The sequence below is a fragment of the Pleurodeles waltl genome, chromosome 10 (genome assembly GCF_031143425.1).
Source record: "Pleurodeles waltl isolate 20211129_DDA chromosome 10, aPleWal1.hap1.20221129, whole genome shotgun sequence".
NCBI classification, from domain to species: Eukaryota; Metazoa; Chordata; class Amphibia; order Caudata; family Salamandridae; genus Pleurodeles; species Pleurodeles waltl.
This window is the reverse complement of record NC_090449.1, coordinates 913104032-913124084: the sequence shown is the minus strand read 5'-3', so window position 1 is coordinate 913124084 and position 20053 is coordinate 913104032. Positions and strand designations below refer to the sequence as shown.

General features: G+C 45.9%; 1 protein-coding gene across 1 annotated transcript in view; it reads left to right on the top strand.

The window, feature by feature from the left end:
* Nucleotides 1–20053, top strand: part of LOC138262020 (ATP-dependent translocase ABCB1-like) — a 1142744-nt gene that overhangs the window by 244068 nt on the left and 878623 nt on the right. The window contains exon 7 of the mRNA XM_069211672.1: nt 5511–5702. Coding sequence (XP_069067773.1) covers nt 5511–5702 — 192 coding nt within the window. The remainder of the gene's footprint in view (nt 1–5510; nt 5703–20053) is intronic.

The following is a 20053-nucleotide window of genomic DNA, read 5'->3' as shown; positions in this document are numbered from 1 at the left end:
GGCGGCATCCTTCCCGACGCCCGGGACGCCACCGCCAGCACCGTCATCACTGGTCAGGAGACCACCACCGGAGTCAGTGCCCAGGAGGGCCCAAGTATCATCACTGGTCCAGAGACCACCGCCACCGCCGGAGTCAGTGCCCAGGAGGGCCCAAGTATCGTCACTGGTCAGGAGACCACCGCCACCGCTGGAGTCAGTGCCCAGGAGGGCCCAAGTATCGCCACTGGTCAGGAGACCACCGCCAGAGTCATTGCCCAGGAGGGCCCGAGTATGGTCACTGGTCAGGAGACCACCGCCAGAGTCATTGCCCAGGAGGGCACAAGTATTGTCACTGGTCAGGAGACCACCACCAGAGTCATTGCCCAGGAGGGCACGAGTATCGTCACTGGTCAGGAGACCACCGCCAGAGTCATTGCCCAGGAGGGCCCGAGTATCGTCACTGGTCAGGAGACCACCACCAGAGTCATTGCCCAGCAGGAGGGCCCCGGCAGCCACAGCCCTGCTGGGCAATGAGGGACCGTCATGCCACACACCAATGCCCAGTCCAGAGAAAGTCATGCCACACACTAATGCCCAGTCCAGAGAACGTCATGCCACAAACCAATGCCCAGTCCAGAATCGCCATGGCAAAGCACCGCTGAACAGTCTAGAGCCCCCATGGCAAAGCACCGCTGAACAGTGTAGAGACCGCCATGGCAAAGCACCGCTGAACAGTCCAGAACTGCCATGGCAAAGCACTGCTGAACAGTCCAGAACCGCCATGGCAAAGCACTGCTGAACAGTCCAGAGACTGCCATGGCAAAGCACCGCTGAACAGTCCAGAACCGCCATGGCAAAGCACCGCTGAACAGGGTATGCACCGCTGAACAGGGCAAGCACCGCTGAACAGGGCGTGCACCGCTGAAGAAGGAAAAGACCGCCACATCAAGCATCGTTATCCCATGTGCAGCTGGGACAGTGACGGGACAGGAACTGTCACGGGGAGACTAATCCAGTCTGGGCACCATTCCCCCTCCAGAACCAGTGGAGTGTGGTATCCACTTGAGTGACTGTGGCTTTGCACTCCCCAGGATGGTCCAGTGGGCAAACCACCCACTGGAGATACTTGAGAGACTGTGGCTTTGCGCTCCCCAGGATGGTCCAGTTGTATTTCTCTCTGATGCCCCGGCAGTGTTCTCTCCGTTTGTGGACAGGTATCTTGTGTGGGCCTCGCCCATACATTTTTGGACTAGTGGTGCACGGACATTGACATGTGCATATCTGCACTACTTCTCGTAATGTATATACTTTTGAATGATTTTATAATATATCTGTATATAATTGAGATATGTATATTGATACATTACAATGTTTGAACTGATTTTGTTTTGTCTTTGCATTCTTCCGGGGGGATTGTGGGTTGTTACTGTGATGTTTCTACATGCATTGGTGTGTGTGTTGTAATATGCGAGGGTGGGGGTGTTGCGTGTGTGTCCCCCTGACTTTTGCCTCCCCCCTCCCCTATGTCGTAGGTGTAGCACTCACCGTTGTCTCCGCCGGCTCCTGCGTTGGTCTTCGTAGATGAGTAGGAATACAAGGGCCGGTAGGATTTGTAATTCCAGCTCCATGGTGTCCTCCTTCCTCGTGGGATGTGTTCAGGTGAGCGTTTTCACATTGCAGAAACTGTTTCCGCCGTGTTTTTATCCATGGTGAATCCGCCCCGGAAAAGGTGGCAGATTGGCGGGTTGTGATACTATGGGCGGTACATTGTCTTCCGCCTGTCTGTTGGCGGTGACCGCCGCGCTGCTTGTCTGTACAGCCATGGTGGGCGGTGTGTTAAAGTGGCTGTCTTTGTTGGCAGTTTCTGCCAGGGTCATGATTCTCTTTTTTTCTCCGCCGGCCTGTTTGCGGTATTACCGCCGCTTTAACACCGACCGCCAGGGTTGCAATGACCACCTAAGTGTGAAGGTAAACTTTTAACCAAGGCCTCCCGCGGCCTGTAGCCAAGCAGGGCTCCATCCCGGTCGGCCTCAAACTTTTACTTTGCCCCGGTCGAGGTGCAACCAGATGACCCGATTGCCGCTTTTTGGTTCTAGGCGCTAAAAAATTTTTTTTTAAAAAATTCATATCTCCGGTTCGCCTTATCCAATTTGATTTGTTTTGGTGTCATTTTAAAGATAAAAATATAATCTATTTTTATAAAGTGGTTTTGGATTTTGAAACTGTTTGCTGTGTTTTATTTAAGTACTGTTTTGTGAGATTTGAATGCTTTACACTCTGTCTCCTAAGTTAAGCCTTGACGCTCGTTGCCCAGCTACCAAGGGTTGAGCTGGGGTTAATTTACTGAGACCTAACTGGACCTTAGTGGAGGTTAGTGGCCTATTGCTAAGTGTAGGTACCTACCTGCCCTTACCAATAACCCATTTTCCAACAGTTAGTTTGAAAATGCCACGTTTAGAAAGTAGGCATTTTCTTGTTTAAACCATTCTGTGACTCTACCTATTTGTGGATTCCTTGTCTGGGTCAGACTGACAGTTGGACTGTTTGTGACTCTCCTCTGAATCTGCCACAAAGGGAGCTAGGGTGTAGCCGTCATATCTCGTGGAGCCATCTGGGCTAGAGTGGAGGGAGGAGTGGTCACTTACACCTGAATGGGCTGTGCCTGCCCTCACATAATGCAGTCTTCAACCCACTTATGTGTGTTTGGGCCTAACCTGGGCAAGGCAGGATCCTTTAAACAACAGAGACTTTTCTTTGAAGTTGGGCAACTTCAAAGGTAGAAAGGGGGATAAGTATTGTACCCAAAACCCCAGACTTTTGATTTCTTCAAGATCCCTTCTGGAACCAAGAGGAACCTCTGGCAAAGAGAACAGCTGGAGACCTGGAGGAGGAGTACTGCCCCTTTGCCTGTGACTGTGTTTTGCTGGGTTTTCCTGCAGTTGCTGCTTCTGCCTGAAAGAGGACAAAGACTGGACTTTGTGGTGTATTCTTGCTTGTGAAGAATCTCCAAGGGCTTGGACTGAGCTAGCCTCCTGTTTTGAAGTCTAAGAGCCATCAAAGACTTCCTCTGCCAGCACCTGAACTCTCTGCTGAGACTCCTGCCCAGCCAAGTGACGCCCTATCCAGTCTATGTGCCCTTGAAAGGTGAAACTGGTAGAAAAAGGATGGAAACCCATGCACAGGAAGCTGTGCAGGGAAAACTTTGATACATCACCTCAAACGTGGCTGAAAAAGGATGCACCACCCACTTCGAGGCTGAAATCGATGCTCCACCTTCATCGAGGCTCGAAGATCGATCCATTGTGACTGGAGAAACAACACAACACCTGCTTGCGGCTGCTGATAACAACTAAAACCCCACACAGCACGGTTATCCAACACTGTGCAACCGGTTTTCTCACCCATCGTCGCTGGGCGTCAAAGTCATTGTGAACCTGCACAGATCCGAGGTGCCCTGTCTGAAAATAGACGCATCGATCTCTTGCGGGGGAGAAAAACAGCACATTGCCTACCTGACCTGAGACGAAAACGATGCACAACCTCATTTAGTAAGGAATCGACACAGTGCTGACTTTTTTGATGCACACTCGCCTGTGCGGGTTAATTTTTTACGGAAACTAGGTACTTTGTGTAGAATCAACGTTTCCATTGTTTTCCATGGAGTAAAACTCTATTTACTTTGAAAACTCATATCTTGACTTGCCTATGTTTTGGTCTTGTTTAATTTAGATAAACATTCCCTATTTTTCTAAAACTGTGTGGTGTCCATTTTATAGTGTTCTCACTGTTATTATGTGTGTTGGTACAAATACTTTATACATTGCCTTTGAGATAAGCCCTACTGCTTGTGCCAAGCTACCAAGGGGTTCAGCAGGGGTTGTCTTAGGAGTGTAACTCCCTTACTCTGACTAGAGTCGAGGTCCCTGCTTGGACAGAGTGCAAACTGACTGCCAACCAGAGACCCCATTTCTAACACTACCCAACACTGTGCTTCTAGAGAGAGCATAGCGTAGATAGAACAAATCTGCCTGCTCTCAGTCCATGAGAGGAGCACCTCTCCCATATCCCTTTAGAACATGGATCTGCCGGCCATCTCTTTGGCTGGTTGTAGGGACAAGGCTGAGGCCTGCAATGAAGTGGCATACTGCATGGATGGGTATCCTGGCCAGAATTACCGCCCTGCCCTTGTCCGGATTGTATGGTGTTTTTATTAGAAAACATGTTTTTGTTCTGTAAAACATGCCTGACGAGAGCATGTGCCTAAATGTCGGTTGTCCGAGCACTCTTGTTGTGGCTATAGAAGATGTATTATTGTGTAATTGTTCTTGTCAGCTTTAGGCAGAGGCACATTGTGAAATGTTGTGCACAGAAAATAGTAATAATTACACATGCACAGAATAATTAGAAAACTAAAACATCCATACAGAAAAGTAGGCTAAACTAAAATGAATAAATGAAATTAGAGCATATATCTAGGTGAAAGGGCACAGACTGCAAGCCTAAGGTAAGCTAAAATATGTCTGCCCAAACAAGGTACTAAAATTAACCCACAACAATTCCTGTTTTTTTCTCCAGTGCTGCTGCACATTTGGTTGCTTAGCACCAACATAGGCATCCTTGCACAATGGTGCAAGGGTGTCTGCATTGCATGTAGAATTGTTTTAATCTTTCTATGTGTGCTATAGAATCCCACTATCATGGAAAGAGGTAAAAACAAGAAGAAATAAAAATATTTCTCCTTGTTACGCCTCCCCTGGGAGGCTTAAGGCCTTGGCTCTTCCTCAGATTTACAAGATTAAGCAACTCTGGGGCAGCATCAAAATCCATGGGTGTTGCATGGGAAAAAACACCACAACGCTCATGGAATGTCACACTGGCACAGAGTAAGGCAACACAGTGACCTGCGCAGCTTTGTATCACTCTATATATATGAGGCCATTCAAAGCCATGCAAAGTGGCTTTGCTTAGCCTCATAGATATGGTGGAGCCACTGGAACATCAGAAAAAGTGATGCTCTGGCCATGCAAGCCTCTCATAAATAAGCCCCCTGGGTTTAATTGTACTGAAGAAAGGTAAGGGATGCATGTGCTTTTTTATATGTTCAGTGTAATATACATTTACAGGGCAAAAAATAGTTCATGAGAAAGCTCGTCATCAATTCCAGTACTCCCTTTTCATATCGGTCTTCTCAGACTATCGATGCTCTCTGTAGCTTTATGTATACTGAGCGCTGCGGATCTTCTTTGCCCTTTTCAGGGGTTCTGACTTTATCTCAGAATCCCTGATTTAGGTGTTAGGAATTCATTTTGCAACAATACCTGTAGCAGCTTGTATTAATGCTCTTTTGAGTATCTGTCTTCGCCGTTCATTGATCTAAAAGGACCATTGTATTTTGCATATCACTGAGTCACTGAGTATTTTGTGAGCACATGGAATATGAAACTACATAAAGTATTGCACACAGTTTTGAACCTGTGCAGATATTATTCTGGGATTTACAAAAAAGTAACTTTTGTTTTTCTATCCACCAGGTATGCTTGGTATTTTGCTGCAATTGCTCTTATTGTATTCCTATCGAGTTTCTTTCAAGTCTGGACTTTTTTCCTTGCCGCATCTAGACAGACAGTCAGGATCCGAGGCAAGTTCTTCAATGCCATCCTCCATCAGGAAATGTCCTGGTTTGACACAGCCAAGACTGGGACACTGAATAGAAGACTGACAGAGTAAGAACATTCTCCCTTTTTAGGTTTGAATACATTTTCATTAACCATTCTGCACCTTGTTCAAGCATTCATTGCGTATCATAAATAAATAAAGCCATCTTTATAATAAACAAAAGGTGATCCCCATTTCCTCCACTAAGCTGTCTACTTATCTCTGCCCACACCCTGGGTCCCATTATAAAGGTGCGCTGGTGTATCCCTGTGCATTAAATCCCTTAAGTTTCATTATTGGCCGTGGCCGAGCTCTGTGAGTCTCCATGGTGCTGGTAAAATGTGGCATAATAGTCCTCAAGTTTGAAGGGAGTGAGGAGATTCAGTACTTGGAAATATTTTGGGCACAACAATTCCCTATAGGCCGCCTTTAGGGCATCCAAGAGGGTAGCGCCACTTACTTCCCTGGCATAATTATGGAGGAGGTAGCCATTAATTATTTTGTGAAATTATTGACTCTCATGGGGTCCTTCAGGAGGTCATCCTGGAGTTTCCGATGGGTCTAGAATGATCTCTACAGCCCTATGTCTGTCAGTTTGCAGGAGACTTGTCTGTGATCAGAGAGGGCAATAGGATGTTCCTTGGAGTCTGTCAGATTAGGGGGCAAGCCTTTGTCCATGAGAAGGTAGTCAAGTCATGTGTATGTTTTGTCACCTCTTGAGTAATAGGAGTAGTCCAGAATAAGAGGGTAATGTGTTCTGTATGCATCCACTAGCCTCATGTCTTCTATGAGTGTTCTGCTTCCAATAGACAGAGCCATTGAGCTACCTTGCCTGGTGTGATCTATTTCAATTGCAGTGTTGAGAACCATGTTTATATCTCCACCAGTAATAAGGGGAGTGCTGGACCAGGCTGTAAGGGTTAGGAACAATTTTTGGCACTGGATGGGACTGTAAACAGACATTAGTATGAGTAGTAAGTCTTGTTGCATGCCCCAGAGGGCCATCAATCTCCAATTAGCATCTCAGAGTGACCTCTCTTCTTCTAGTGGGCAGTGCTGGTGTATTAGAATACTCATTCTTGCTGGGGGTTTTTTGCAACCCTAACAGAAATATTGACCCGGTTAGTCTCTTGATTTCAAGTGAGAGTAATCTAACTGTAGAAGGTGAGTTTCTTGTACAAGCTCTATATGAGCTCAGAGAAGGTACAGTTCAGGTAGGACAGAGCTCCTCTCGGTGGGCTTGTTGAGGTCCAGGACAACATAGGAGAGAATATTGAGGGCATTTGTGGACATGGTTTTGTCACTAGGAGTCTAGGCTGTGTCACTTGTGGCATCGAAAGACCAAAGTGATACAATCGAGGCAGACAGCTATTCCCTCCCAAAACCAGATATCCTCCAGGAAAAATGAAAGTAAAACTAGCAAACATGAAAAGAACATAATCACAGTTGGAATGTGTAAAGCTGTGTAGAAAGCACACTCAGTAGGCTCACTGAAAAGCATCCACAGTCCAATAAGGAGGCAAGGGCCAAACCTGTAGAGGGATAAGGCCTCTGTCAACACAGGTCTGGGGTGTTGCACACCCAGGCCGGTGTCACCCACTGGCACAGATTAGTCATCATGATAGTACAGTTGCCTCTAGGGCTGCTTCATATCTCAACTCAGACAACGCTCTGGGTCTGGTCCCAAGATAATGTGAGGATCGTCTTGGGGGCCGCTAAGGGAGTCAAGGATTGCTGTGGGTCTGGGGATGACCATCCACTAATTTTGTACACATGTTCCAGAGCTGACTGTTTGCCTGCCAGTATCTTCTCCTGCTTAGGTACACCCCTTTTACAGCCTCTTCATACTTTGGTTCTCTTAGAGCTCTTCCGGCGGGGTGTTTCTTCTTGGTTGTCTGCTTCAGTCTCTGGGAGGGGTATGGTTAATGCTGAGCATGCCTCTTTGAGGGACATGCAAGGCCAGCTTCTGCCCTGCCAGTCAAGCATTATAAACAACAGATGACCTTAGCTGTATTTGAGCTTATTGTAATGCAAGAACTTGGTGATGGGGTGTAACAGTCCTTGTTTGATCAAACTGATCTGGGATAGGTGTTGGAACGTTTGACCATCATCTCTATTGTAGTGTATGTGGCCACCTTGCCTCACTGCTTCTAGGATTGCCTCTTTGTCCTTAAAGTGGTGGAAGCAAACAAAGATGTCTGGTGGCTGCTTTGAGTTTAGGTTTCTAGGGCTACCCCTTTGTGTCCTGCCAATATGCAGGTGATCTCGCCCGCGGCTGTCAGGTAAGGACTTTCATGTCCTTATCCTCTTTACCAAGAAACACCCCTGTGATCTGGAAGTTACAGTGACAAAACTAGTTTTCTAAGTCCTGTTTCTCCTGGAGTGTGATTAGCTGATCTTCATGGTTACCAGGCAATAGCGGAATTCCGGAGGTCAAGGATGCGTTCCACTTTGGCTGCCTCTAGATGGTCTACCCTAGACCCCAATTCCTGATGAATCTACATGAATCTCTGTTTGAGGTCCGGTCGTATGGCTCCCAGCTCAGTCATGAGCTCCGTGAAGAGTTGGATCATAAAGTCTTCAGCAGGGGCCCTAGAGTGTTCCCATGCTGCCATCCGCTACTGACTCAGGGTCACCATCAGCTGCACGGTGGTCGCTACCGTGGGGGTCTCCTTTCTTAGAAGTTGGGACTTGGAGCAGGTTTTTGATAGTGTATTTTCACTTGTGTCTTGTAGTGGTCCTGGCACTAGTGTCTGTGTCTACAGGGCATCTCGAGTCTTTTACACCACTTCTGTTATTACCACTATCAAGCTGCTCCCTCATATCCCGGGGAGGGTATTGTCAAAGCTCACACAGGCGCCACCCCCTCTATAGTAGTGGGTTGATGCCATCAGTTCTCAGCGGGGGTGGACCTAATAAGACGTGGCACGATGTCGCCACTCTGTAATGGGTCCCAGCAGTGGTGACTGGCAAAAGTCAGAGGTGATTCTGACTTATGAAACATGTGAAAGATGTGATCAACATTATCATAGTGGGTATTCACAGGTGTTCTTACCTCAGAGATTTGGAAAAATAGATGGCCAAATGGGACATTCAAATAAAAAATTGGTAACGCATTTGGTTTAAAAATGTTAAGGTTTATAAGGCAATTCTTAAAGTGTCCCATAGAAATATTTAAAAACTTGAAAGAATACTATGCCCATGTCTTGTGACAATAAATATTTTCTTTGTATCTATTGTCTCAATCAGGAATAGGTTCTCTTAATCAAATGATAATGCTAAGCATTTGTGATAACATATTTCACACACTCCTATAAAATTCCAGCTTTTTACCACAGGAGATTTATGATTGCATGGAGGTCAGTTTGATGCACATCAACATTCATGACCTCATTCAAACACCAAGCATCTTCATCTGTCAGTTACATGACAAAACAACACATTACAAATTGGATGGGATGGAAGTAGACTAAATTGTACACATTAGCAGCATATGTGTAGATCTGAAATCATTTCAACATATTTTGTGGACAGATTAAATCAATGTGTAAGACTGTGCAAATGGAGAGAACTTCTCTTTGGGGTGTGCTGGATACAAGGGTATTAGATAAAGGAGTACAGTTAGCAACAAAAAGTGTTCAATTTGAATAAAGAGAATATGGTTTCCTTAACATTACATCAAATAAATGCTTACAACAGATTGTTACATTAATTATGGCACCTTAAATTTGATCAGCAAACTGAAACTGTTATCATTAAATATGTGGTAATAAAATAAAAGAATTAGGAATTCACTGTGAAATTATTTACACCACATGCTAGAGAGAAAATGATTTACCACTAACAAAACATCTTGCAGTGAACTCAGTCACAAAGCAATGTATAATCGGTCTGCATAAGCATCCAAGACAATCCATCATTATGAATCAAAAAATAGGTAAGATGACATAGTTCTCTATCTCTAGGCCTGCGCTCCAGGTGTCTCCATGCAGGGGTTGAGGCCGGAGGGTCCACCAGTGGAGCACCGCGGGCTGGAATCTCGCTGAACTCTAGTGTGCTCTCAGTGGTGTCCAATGGGCCAGGCCAGGACAAAGCACCACTTTGTTGCACCGGTGCTCCACTGTCAGTGGTTGGGCCTGCTGTGTCTTCTGACCCAACTTATGAGGAGTCGGTGAGCATACACTCTTGTACTCCCAGGTTGCAATCATCTTGTATGTGTTGAGGGGGCCACACTCTAGAGCCATTGCTTCCACATTCTCTGGGGCCTATGGTTATTCAGGGGATTCCCCAGCACCACCCCTCCCCCGGCTAGCTGTCAGGGCCCTGGGAGTTTCCTCTACAGAAGTGGGTGGACCAGTGCTGAGTGAGCGCTCCAGGTTCCTGGGTCGGTAAACCACTGTGTTGCATTACTCTATCTTGGGAAGGCATTCCAAGCTTGTTGAGTAAGTGTACCCATGCATCTTCAGTGGTTTTTGATGCATTCCCAGATTTACCTTGTAATCCTGGGAGTGCGCCAAAAATATATGCCTCCCCAGGAGAGGCAAAATGAGTTGAAATATTTGTAATTCTCCTTGTTACTTCCTCTTTCTATGTGTGCTGCATTTTGCACTCTCACACGCCTCTCAGGATTGGAACCTTCCTGTTCAAAAACAATCCTGCATGCAATGCAGGCACCCTTGCACCATAGTGCAAGGGTTTCTGCATTATCCCTAGGCAGCCCATTGTGCACCAGCATAGGAGGAAAAGTCCTAAATGTGCCATCTGCCTTAAATACAGTGCATTCCTGCAGTTTACCATTCATTTAGCGCAGCACAGCAAGGTGACTGATTTCCTTTGAGGCATCAATGGAATATAATTACACACATGTCTTCATGTCGCTTCCTGTCTCTTGCAGACAAATTACATCATAAGTCTTTAGATCAACTCAAAGTAATCCCTGGATGAATACAGCAGGTTAGTGATTAAAAATCCATACAGAGCTGATACCCAACCCTTCGTGCCTTGGTAAGTAGTTCATAGTTTTGACCCCTGTGAAAATGGCCCAGTTGCAGCTTCCCGCATTTGTGACTGCAGTACAAACTGTCAAATTTGCAGATATGGGAAGTGCTTCTGTACTGGAAGGCCAAATTATTTCCTACAGTCCAAAACCGATTGGATATCTCCCTTAAGAAACATGTCTGATTTCACTTGACGGGTTTCTGCTTTCCCATGTAGGTGTGACGTCAATCATAAAGTCAGTGTAAACTCCAGATTGTCCAGTACTGGTGTTAAGGACAATAGAAAACTTGTGATATGATGTTGTAGGTCAATGTTGTCCCACGCTTCAAGCAGTGTATTTGTAATCTGACCACAATAGGCATTCTGTTGTCTATCTCTGTGTGGTATCTTGTTTATACCACAAAATAAAATTGACAGTGTTGAAACTTTTCAAGCACTCACCCCCAGCCAGAGATCTGGATTTAATCAATCGCTATTTTTCACACCATGTCACCCCACTTTGGACTTAGCCATATGCTTGTTTCCAGGCCAGGGAGGACCTAGCTTGGCATTTCGGGCTGGACTGTTCCCATGGGAAGCAAGGTCAAGACTGATATGCATATGAGTGGGCCCAAATTGGGGTTACTTGGCACGCCAAATAACAATGGATTAAATCCCAAATCTGTGACTGGGGGTGAGTGTTTGAAAAGTTCCATTACTCGGTCCATCATTTTAGTTTTTGGTGTTGCTATGTACACCCTATGTGCTAGGGATGTGGATCCCTTCTTCTCTGCGCCACTAAATTCAAGGTAGCCTGGCTCAAGGGGTGATGCCCCAAAACCGGTACCAGAATGCTTGTTTCTGGTCCAAGGAGGACCTAGCTTGGCAGTTCAGGTTGGGCTGTGCCCATGGGAAGCAGGGTCAATATTGACTTGCATATGGTTGGGTCCAAACTGTGGTGACATGGCAAGCAAGGTAATGATGGGCTAAACCTAGATCTGTGACTGGGGATAAGTGTTTGAAAAGTTTCAACACTCCATCCATCATTTTATTTTGTGATGCTGCTAAATGCACTCTAAGTAACTACGGTATGTCTAGACATAGGTCTCTTGCTTGCTGCACCACTGGAATCCAGCTGGTTTTGCTGATAAGGGGTGATACCCCAAAACCGGTCCCAGGATGCTTGTTTTGGATCCAGGGAGGATCTAGCTTGGCAGTTCCGGGTGGACTGTTCTCATGGGGAGCAGGGTCAAGACTGATTTGTATATGGCTGGGACCAAACTAGATTGATGTGGGGAGTAAAATAACAATGGATTAAAACCAGATTTGTGACTGTGGTGAATGTTTGAAAAGTTCCAATACTCCCTTCATCATTATCTGGATTATATCCATAGGGATTTTCCTACAACCGCCTTGTCAACATGACAACAATGCTTGTCAGATTCTCTTTTGGATCATTATCTTATCATTCTCAATTCGGCTATATGAAAAATTGGGTTACTGGTTGAGGTAGGTGAAACCCTACTCAAGCCACAACAGCAGTCCTTGTTAGTTTGAGGCACAAGCAAACCTAAAATTAACCTGTGCTCAACCCTCTAGCAGCTTGGCACAGAACAGTCAGGCTAAATTAGAGGTAATGTGTAAAGGGTTTATGCAGCACTTCAAACAGTAATACAGTGAAAACACAAAAACTCCCACGTCTGTTTAGAAAAATAGTGTACATTTTAGTAAATAGATCAAGACCAAAACAACAAAAATGCAATCAGTAGAACCAGAGATATGCAATTTTGAAGATTTCAGAGAAAATTGTGCCAAAAAAGCACAAATTGCCAACTGCGGCTATCTGGTCATGTTGGGATAAAGTCACAATTTTCAGGGAACCAGTTAGGCCTGCTGAACAAGAGTATCTTATGTCCTTGTTGGGGAGTGTTGCGAGGTCAGGCATCAAGGTGCGGTGTTAGTTCTGAGGAGCTGTGGAGCTGCAATATGAGGTCCAGTGTCATAGTTGAGAATCACAGCAATGAGGTCTTGCAATGCAAACTTCTGCGCCAAGAATGTGTCACGCAGTTATGTGACATGTCAGTTCTAAAGAGTTACAAGGCTGCGATGAGAGAACCTGCATTGAAGCTGCCATCAGTGAGAGATTTGCGATGCAAGAGGCTGCGTCAGAAAAGCTTTACACAGCTGTGGTTCCGATGCGAGCTGCACGGTTGATATGTAGTCCTTGCACTGGTAGAATCCTCCCAGAGGAGGCAATACATTGGTTCTGCTTGGGATTCCATTGTGCAGCAGAGATCATGCACAAGTTCTGCTGGATCCACAGATGGCCTGGCAAAGGACCTTCAGGCTGACTTCCAAGCATCCAGGACTGGGGTGGCACCACTTGGCAGGGTAGATCCCCCAGATGGCAGAGTCCAGGTGCTGGGTTCAAGGTGGCTGGAGCTTTCTCTCCCTGATGCTCTAGTCAGGAAGCCAGCCAACTAACCCATGGAGTCACTCTGGGGTCCTGGGTTCAACAGATGGAGGTCCAGCCCTTCTCACCCAGACAAGAAGGAAGAAAGCAACAGTTCCAGTTCTTTTCACTCAGGCAAGAAGTCAGCAGTTACAAGGTCAGCACAGCAGGCAGCAGTCCTTCAGGGCAGCAGTTCAAAAGTGGAGCCATCCTTTCAGCAGGACAGCAGTCCTTCTCCCTGACAGAATATCCACATGTCCAGAGGTTTACTGAAGAGTTGGTGTCTAGGACCCTATATTTATAACTGGGTTTTCCTTTGAAGTGGTTGAAGCTTCTATAGGTTTCCCCTTGAAGTCCACAGGGTCCCTCTGTTCCGGTTCCTGGCTCCTGTCTAACTACAGGGAGTATGCAGCCCTTTCTTTGGAGGTAGGCTACAGCCTATTCATGTGTAAGTAGGGTCATACCCAGCTCTGCCCTCCCGTCCTGTCAGTGATGAGCCATCCAGGCACACCAAAGCTCTATATTTTGTGTGGGAGTCTAGGAGAAATATACAAAGCCCAAATGTCAGCTACACCCAGTCATGTGACCTAGAGAAACGCTTCATGCACGAAATGGCTAAGGCAGGAAAATGCCAAATTTGTAACTCAACAGTGGAATTGTCAAAAGCGTAATGTAAGGTCCAACTTCAATGAAGAGAGTATTTTTCATCCAAGGTTACCAAACATGACCCGATTACTTCCTCCCATTTGGAAATTATCACTCATTAGATTTAATTAGGTAAGTCCAATGTTAGCCTATGGGCGAGCTAGGTCTTGTAATAATGAAAAAATGAATGTAAGAGTTTTTCACTACCAGAACATGTAAAACTAAAATGTACATGTCCCACTTTTAAAATACACAGCACCCTGCCCTCTGGTCTCTCAAAGGCCTTCCCTAGGGGTGACATAAGGTTTGGTAATGGCAAAAGGTTTATTTTGCCAGACTGAAATGGTTGTGTAAAACTGCACACAGAGGACAAATGGCAGTCCGGAGACATATTTAAAGAGCTACTTAAGTGAGTGACACAATCAGTGCTGCAGACCCACTGGCAGTATTTAATTTACAGACCCTGAACACAGGTAATGCCAATTTACTAGGGACTTACAAGTAAATTAAATATGCCAACTGGATATAAGTCTATGTTACCATGTTTTAAGGAGGGTGCACACACACAAATGTGTGGAGTCCCAAAGCCATCAAAAACAAAGTCAGCAAAACAGGAGGGTTGAAAACAATAACTACACCAAGGATGCCAGGTTTAACAGGCTGCCCTGCAATTGTTTGGTAGATAAGGGAAACCCAGATCACACCGTTTCTAGGTGTTAACAGAATCTTCCTGTTCACCCATGGAGCCTTGCCTTGCCATACAAGTCAAAGTATTACTTTTTTTTTAATATTCTTATATGGAGGTAGCAATACAAAGAGTCAGAGTTTGAAACATGTGTGTTAACCTAGTGTAGGAGGCTGACCTGGCTTGTAGTGGGTACCAGAAGTAATTACACCTTGTGCCAGGTCCAGTTATCCCTTATTAGTGTAGAAGAGGTGTTTCTAGCAGCTTAGGCTGATAGAAGGTAGCTAAGGCAAAGCAGCTTAGGCTGAACTAGGAGACATGTGAAGCTCCTACTATACCACTTATATCATATGCACAATCTCATAAGGAAACACAATACACAGAGTTACTAAAAAAAAAGGTACTTTATTTTTATGACAATATGCCAAAAGTATCTCAGTGAGTACCCTCAGTAAGAAGGTAAGTACTATACACAAGATATATGTACACAAACCAAAATTAGGTAAGTAATAGCAGGAAAAGTAATGCAAACAGTGTAGAATCAAAAAAGGTTGCAATAGGAGTACATAGGTATGGGGGCAACACAAACCATAGACTCCAAAAGTGGAATGCGAACCACGAATGGACCCCAGACCTATGTGAGCTTGTAGAGGGTCACTGGGACTGTAAGAAAACAGTGAGGGTTAGAAAAATACCCCACCCCAAGACCCTGAAAAGTAGGAGTAAAGTGCACCTACTACCCACAGAGAGCACAGAAGTTGTGATAGGGGGATTCTGCAGGAAGAACAAACACCAGTAATGCAACAACAGTGGATTTCCGGACCTGAGTACCTGTAAGACAAGGGGACCAAGTCCAATAGTTGTGACAGTGTCGAGAGTGGGCAGGAGCCCAGGAAATGCCAGCTGAAGGAGCAAGGAAGCTGCCACCGGGTGGATGAAGCTTGGAGTTCTGCAAGAAAGAAGAAGACTAGAGACTTCTCCTTTGGAAGACGGATGTCCCACGTCGCGCTGAAGCTTGCATAAAGACCGCAAACAGGCCTTGCTAGATTCAAGGGTTGCGGTGGAAGTTTTTGGGTGCTGCTGTGGCCCAGGAGGGACCAGGATGTCGCCTTTTGGAGGAGGAGACAGAGGGGGCACTAGCAACTAAGGGAGCCCTCACAGAAGCAGGCAGCCCCCGCAGAAGTACCCTAACAGGCACTTAGAAGTAAAGTGAACCAGAGTCCACGCAAATTCACAAAAGGGAGTCCCACGACACCGGAGGACAACTCAAAAGGTTGTGCACTGCAGGAGTGCTGGGGATCCAGGCTTGGCTGTGCATAAAGGAAATCCTGGAAGAGTGCACAGGAGCTGGAGCAGCTGCAAATCACGTGGTAAACAGCTTTGCAGTCTAGCGTGGGGAGGCAAGGACTTACCTCCACCAAACTTGGACTGAAGAGTCACTGGACTGTGGGAGTCACTTGGACAGACTTGCTGTGGTCCAGGGACCACGCTCGTCAGGATGAGAGGGGACCCAGAGGACCAGTGATGCAGTCTTTTAGTGCCTGCGTTAGCAGGGGGAAGATTCCGTCGACCCACTGGCCACTCAGAGCAGCCCAGTGTGCTCCCAACAACTCTGTTTCCAAGATGGCAGAGGTCTGGGACACACTGGAGGAGCTCTGGGCACCTCCCCAGGGAGGTACTGGTCAGGGGAGTGGTCACTCCCCTTTCCTTTGTCCAGTTTTGTGCTGGGGGATCTCTGAACCGGTGTAGACTGGCTTATGCAGAGATGGGCACCATCTGTGCCCATCAAAGCATTTCCAGAGGCTGGGGGAGGCTACTCCTCCCCAGCCCTTCACACCTATTTCCAAAGGGAGAGGGTGTAACACCCTCTCTCAGAGGAAATCCTTTGTTCTGCCTTCCTGGGCCAGGGCTGTCTGGACCCCAGGAGGGCAGAAACCTGTCTGAGGGGTTGGCAGCAGCTGCAGTGGAGACCCGTGAAAGGCAGTTTGGCAGTACCCGGGTTCTGTGCTAGAGACTCAGGGGGTCATGGAATTGTCCCTCCAATATCAGAATGGTATTGGGGTGACAATTCCATGATCTTAGACATGTTACATGGCCATGTTCGGAGTTACCATTTTGACGCTATACATAGGTAGTGACCTATGTATAGTGCACGCGTGTAATGGTGTCCCCGCACTCCCAAAGTCTGGGAATTTGCCCTGAACGATGTGGGGGCACCTTGGCTAGTGCCAGGGTGCCCACACACTAAGTAACTTTGCACCCAACCTTCACCAGGTGAAGGTTAGACATATAGGTGACTTATAAGTTACTTAAGTGCAGTGGTAAATGGCTGTGAAATAACGTGGACGTTATTTCACGCAGGCTGCACTGGCAGGCCTGTGTAAGAATTGTCAGACCTCTCTATGGGTGACAAAAGAAATGCTGCAGCCCATAGGGATCTCCTGGAACCCCAATACCCTGGGTACCTCAGTACCATATACAAGGGAATTATATGGGTGTACCAGGATGCCAATGTGAATTGGTAAATTTAGTCACTAGCCTTTTAGTGACAAATTTGGAAAGCAGAGAGAGCATAACCAGTGAGACAGTTAGGCATCACACAGGGAACACATACAGGTCACATACTTATGAGCACAGGGTCCCAGTGACACATAGACTAAAACAACTTATATACAGTGAAATATGTGGGTAACATTCCAGGCAAGATTGTACTTTCCTACACAACCCCTCCCAAACGAAGGACAATAAGACTAGCCATGACCTGATGAGTCTTCATTGTCTAAGTGGAAATATCTGGAGAGTCCATCTGCATTGGAGTGGGTACTCCTAGGTCTATGTTCCACTGTATAGTCCATTCCCTGTAGAGATATGGACCACCTCAACAATTTAGGGTTTTCACCTTTCATTTGGTTTAGCCAAAGTAGAGGTTTGTGGTCTGTCTGAACATTAAAGTGAGTGCCAAACAGGAATGGCCTCAATGTTTTCAGTGCCCAGACCACAGCAAAAGCCTCCCTCTCCATGGCAGACCAACACTTTTCTCTAGGGGTCAACCTTCTGCTGATAAAAGCAACTGGTTGATCCTAGCCCTCAGAATCCAGTTGTCATAGTATTGCCCCTACCCCTAATTCAGATGCATCAGTTTGAACATTTAATTTCTTGGAGTAACATGGGCTTTTTAGGACAGGTGCAGAGCACATGGCCTGTTTGAGCCCCTCAAAAGCTTTCTGACAGCTGGCTGTCTATAATACCTTTTTAGGCATTTTCTTACTAGTGGGATCATTAAGAGGGGCTGCTAAGGAGCCATAGTTTTTAATGAATCTCCTGTAATACCCTGTGAGGCCTAAGAAGGCTCTCACCTGGGTCTGAGTTGTAGGGGGAACCCAATCCATGATTGTCTGGATTTTCCCCTGCAGTGGTGCAATCTGTTCTCCACCTACCAGGTGTCCCAGATAAACCACCTTTCCCTGCCCTATCTGGCACTTTGAGGCCTTGATAGTGAGGCCTGCCTTTTGCCGGGCCTCCAAAACTATCCAAAGGTGGACCAGGTGCTCATCCCAGGTGGAGCTAAAGACAGTAATATCATCTAGATATGCTGCACTAAAAGCCTCCAACCCTTGCAGGACTGTGTTCACCAACTGCTGAAAAGAGGCAGGTGCAACTTTCAAACCAAAGGGCATCACTGTAAATTGGTAGTGCCCTCCTATAGTTTAAAATGCAGTTTTGGGTTTAGCATCCTCAGCCAATTTGACCTGCCAATACCCTGCAGTCAAATCAAAGGTACTAAGATACTTGGCAGATGCCAGTGTATCAATGAGCTCATCTGCCCTGGGTACAGGGTAAGCATCAGTTTTTGTTACCTGATTGAGACCTATGTAGTCTACACAAAACCTCATCTCCCTTTTAACATCTTTTGAGTGAGGCTTTGGTACAAGCACCACAGGACTCGCCCATGGGCTTTCAGAAGGTTCAATCACTCTCAGATCAAGCATTTTCTGTACCTCTTGTTTTATGCAGTCCCTGACATGGTCAGGCTGCCTATAAATCTTACTCTTGACAGGCAGGCTGTCACTAGTATCAATTTTGTGAGAGGGTCACTATCTTCTTCCTGTCCCTCATCTGTTGCCATGAGCAGGGTGAGATCAGCCCTGTCATAGTAGGGTTTTAGGCGGTTGACATGAATCACCCTAAGGGGACTCCTGGCTGTGCACAGGTCTACCAAATAGGTAACCTCACCCTTTTTCTCAACAATTAGATGTCCTGGAGTGTTCTTGGGGCCACACGCTCCAATACCCACACTTTCTGTCCTGCTTGGTACTGGATTAGAACGGCTTTCTGGTCATGCCATTGCTTTTTCAGCTCCTGGATTGCCTGAAGGTTTTTACTGGCCTTTTTCATGTACTCAGCCATTCTGGATCTTAGGCCAAGCCCATAGTCCACTATGTCCTGTTTGGGAGCTTTTACACATGGCACAGTCCTGCGTCTGCTAAAAACAAATACAGTATAAAAAGTACACTGGATTTAGCGGAGAAATATAGAGACAATGAAAAATTATCTGTCAGCACAAATGCAAAATAAATATAATGACATGGATTCTGGCCAATGGAGACAGGATGCATACGGAACAGGAACGTAGCCAGTAATGTTGTAAATATAATTGATATCAGAAATATAGCGGGGAGCTTCTAAAAATCACACAAATGTGCAGTATAGTTCTGAAAATATAGAACCTTAATTATAGTTACATAAGGACATCGGTTACAGAGCTAGCATCTTACGGTGTTTGTCCGTGTTCGCCCTGCATAGTGAAAACAGGAATGAAAATGGCTCATAAGGGTGCCACCATTTTAGCCTATATACACCTAGCATCATGGTGGTAGAAAGAGGGCTGGAGGCAGTTAAAAGACCTGTAGGATACATGGTAAAAATACCATGTTGGAGTGAGTTTGTAAAACAAGCGCTATTGCAGAGAATTGTGAAGGTTATCAGGGTGAATAAATTTAGAGCCCATGCAACGTGTAGAAATATAAAATGCAGAGAGAGTACTAGCATGTTTGATTTTGCCAGGCTGAGAGAAAAACAGAAAAAGGAGACCTGTCACAAACAGCCCGATTCTGCGAATCGGGCCATTTGCGACAGGAAAAATGATACCTAAATGTGCCCCATAGTCCATTGTTCCTCCAAGGAAGTTTCTTTCATCACAAAACTTGGTGCTTCCCAGTTCAGACTTTTTCTGTGCACTCTGATCCCCCTCACCCACAAGTTTGATATATTGAGATTTTGCCCGTGTGTTATATTTAAGTGAGATGAAAACATTGTACGATAAATGGTCATTTTAAAAAGAGCATTCAATTAATCAGTCTCACTCTGCACATATGTACTTCCTCTTCAAGCCTAATGGGGAATGGCTTACTACTTCTCAAATACGGCGGGTGTCCAGTCCAATGTCTAATAAGTATATCACAGCTTGCTTTGTCATCTTATAGCATTTGTAAAGCACAAGGCTGCTCCAGCAACGGGGCTTCCGAGTGTTAAGCCTAATGAGAGATAAACTGCTACTGCTAAAAATGAGAGCGAAATGCCCTGCAGAATACTAGGGAGAAAACAGCTAGATTTTTAAGGTTTTTCTTAAATGAAGGTGATTCTCTGAGTCTATGATTGAT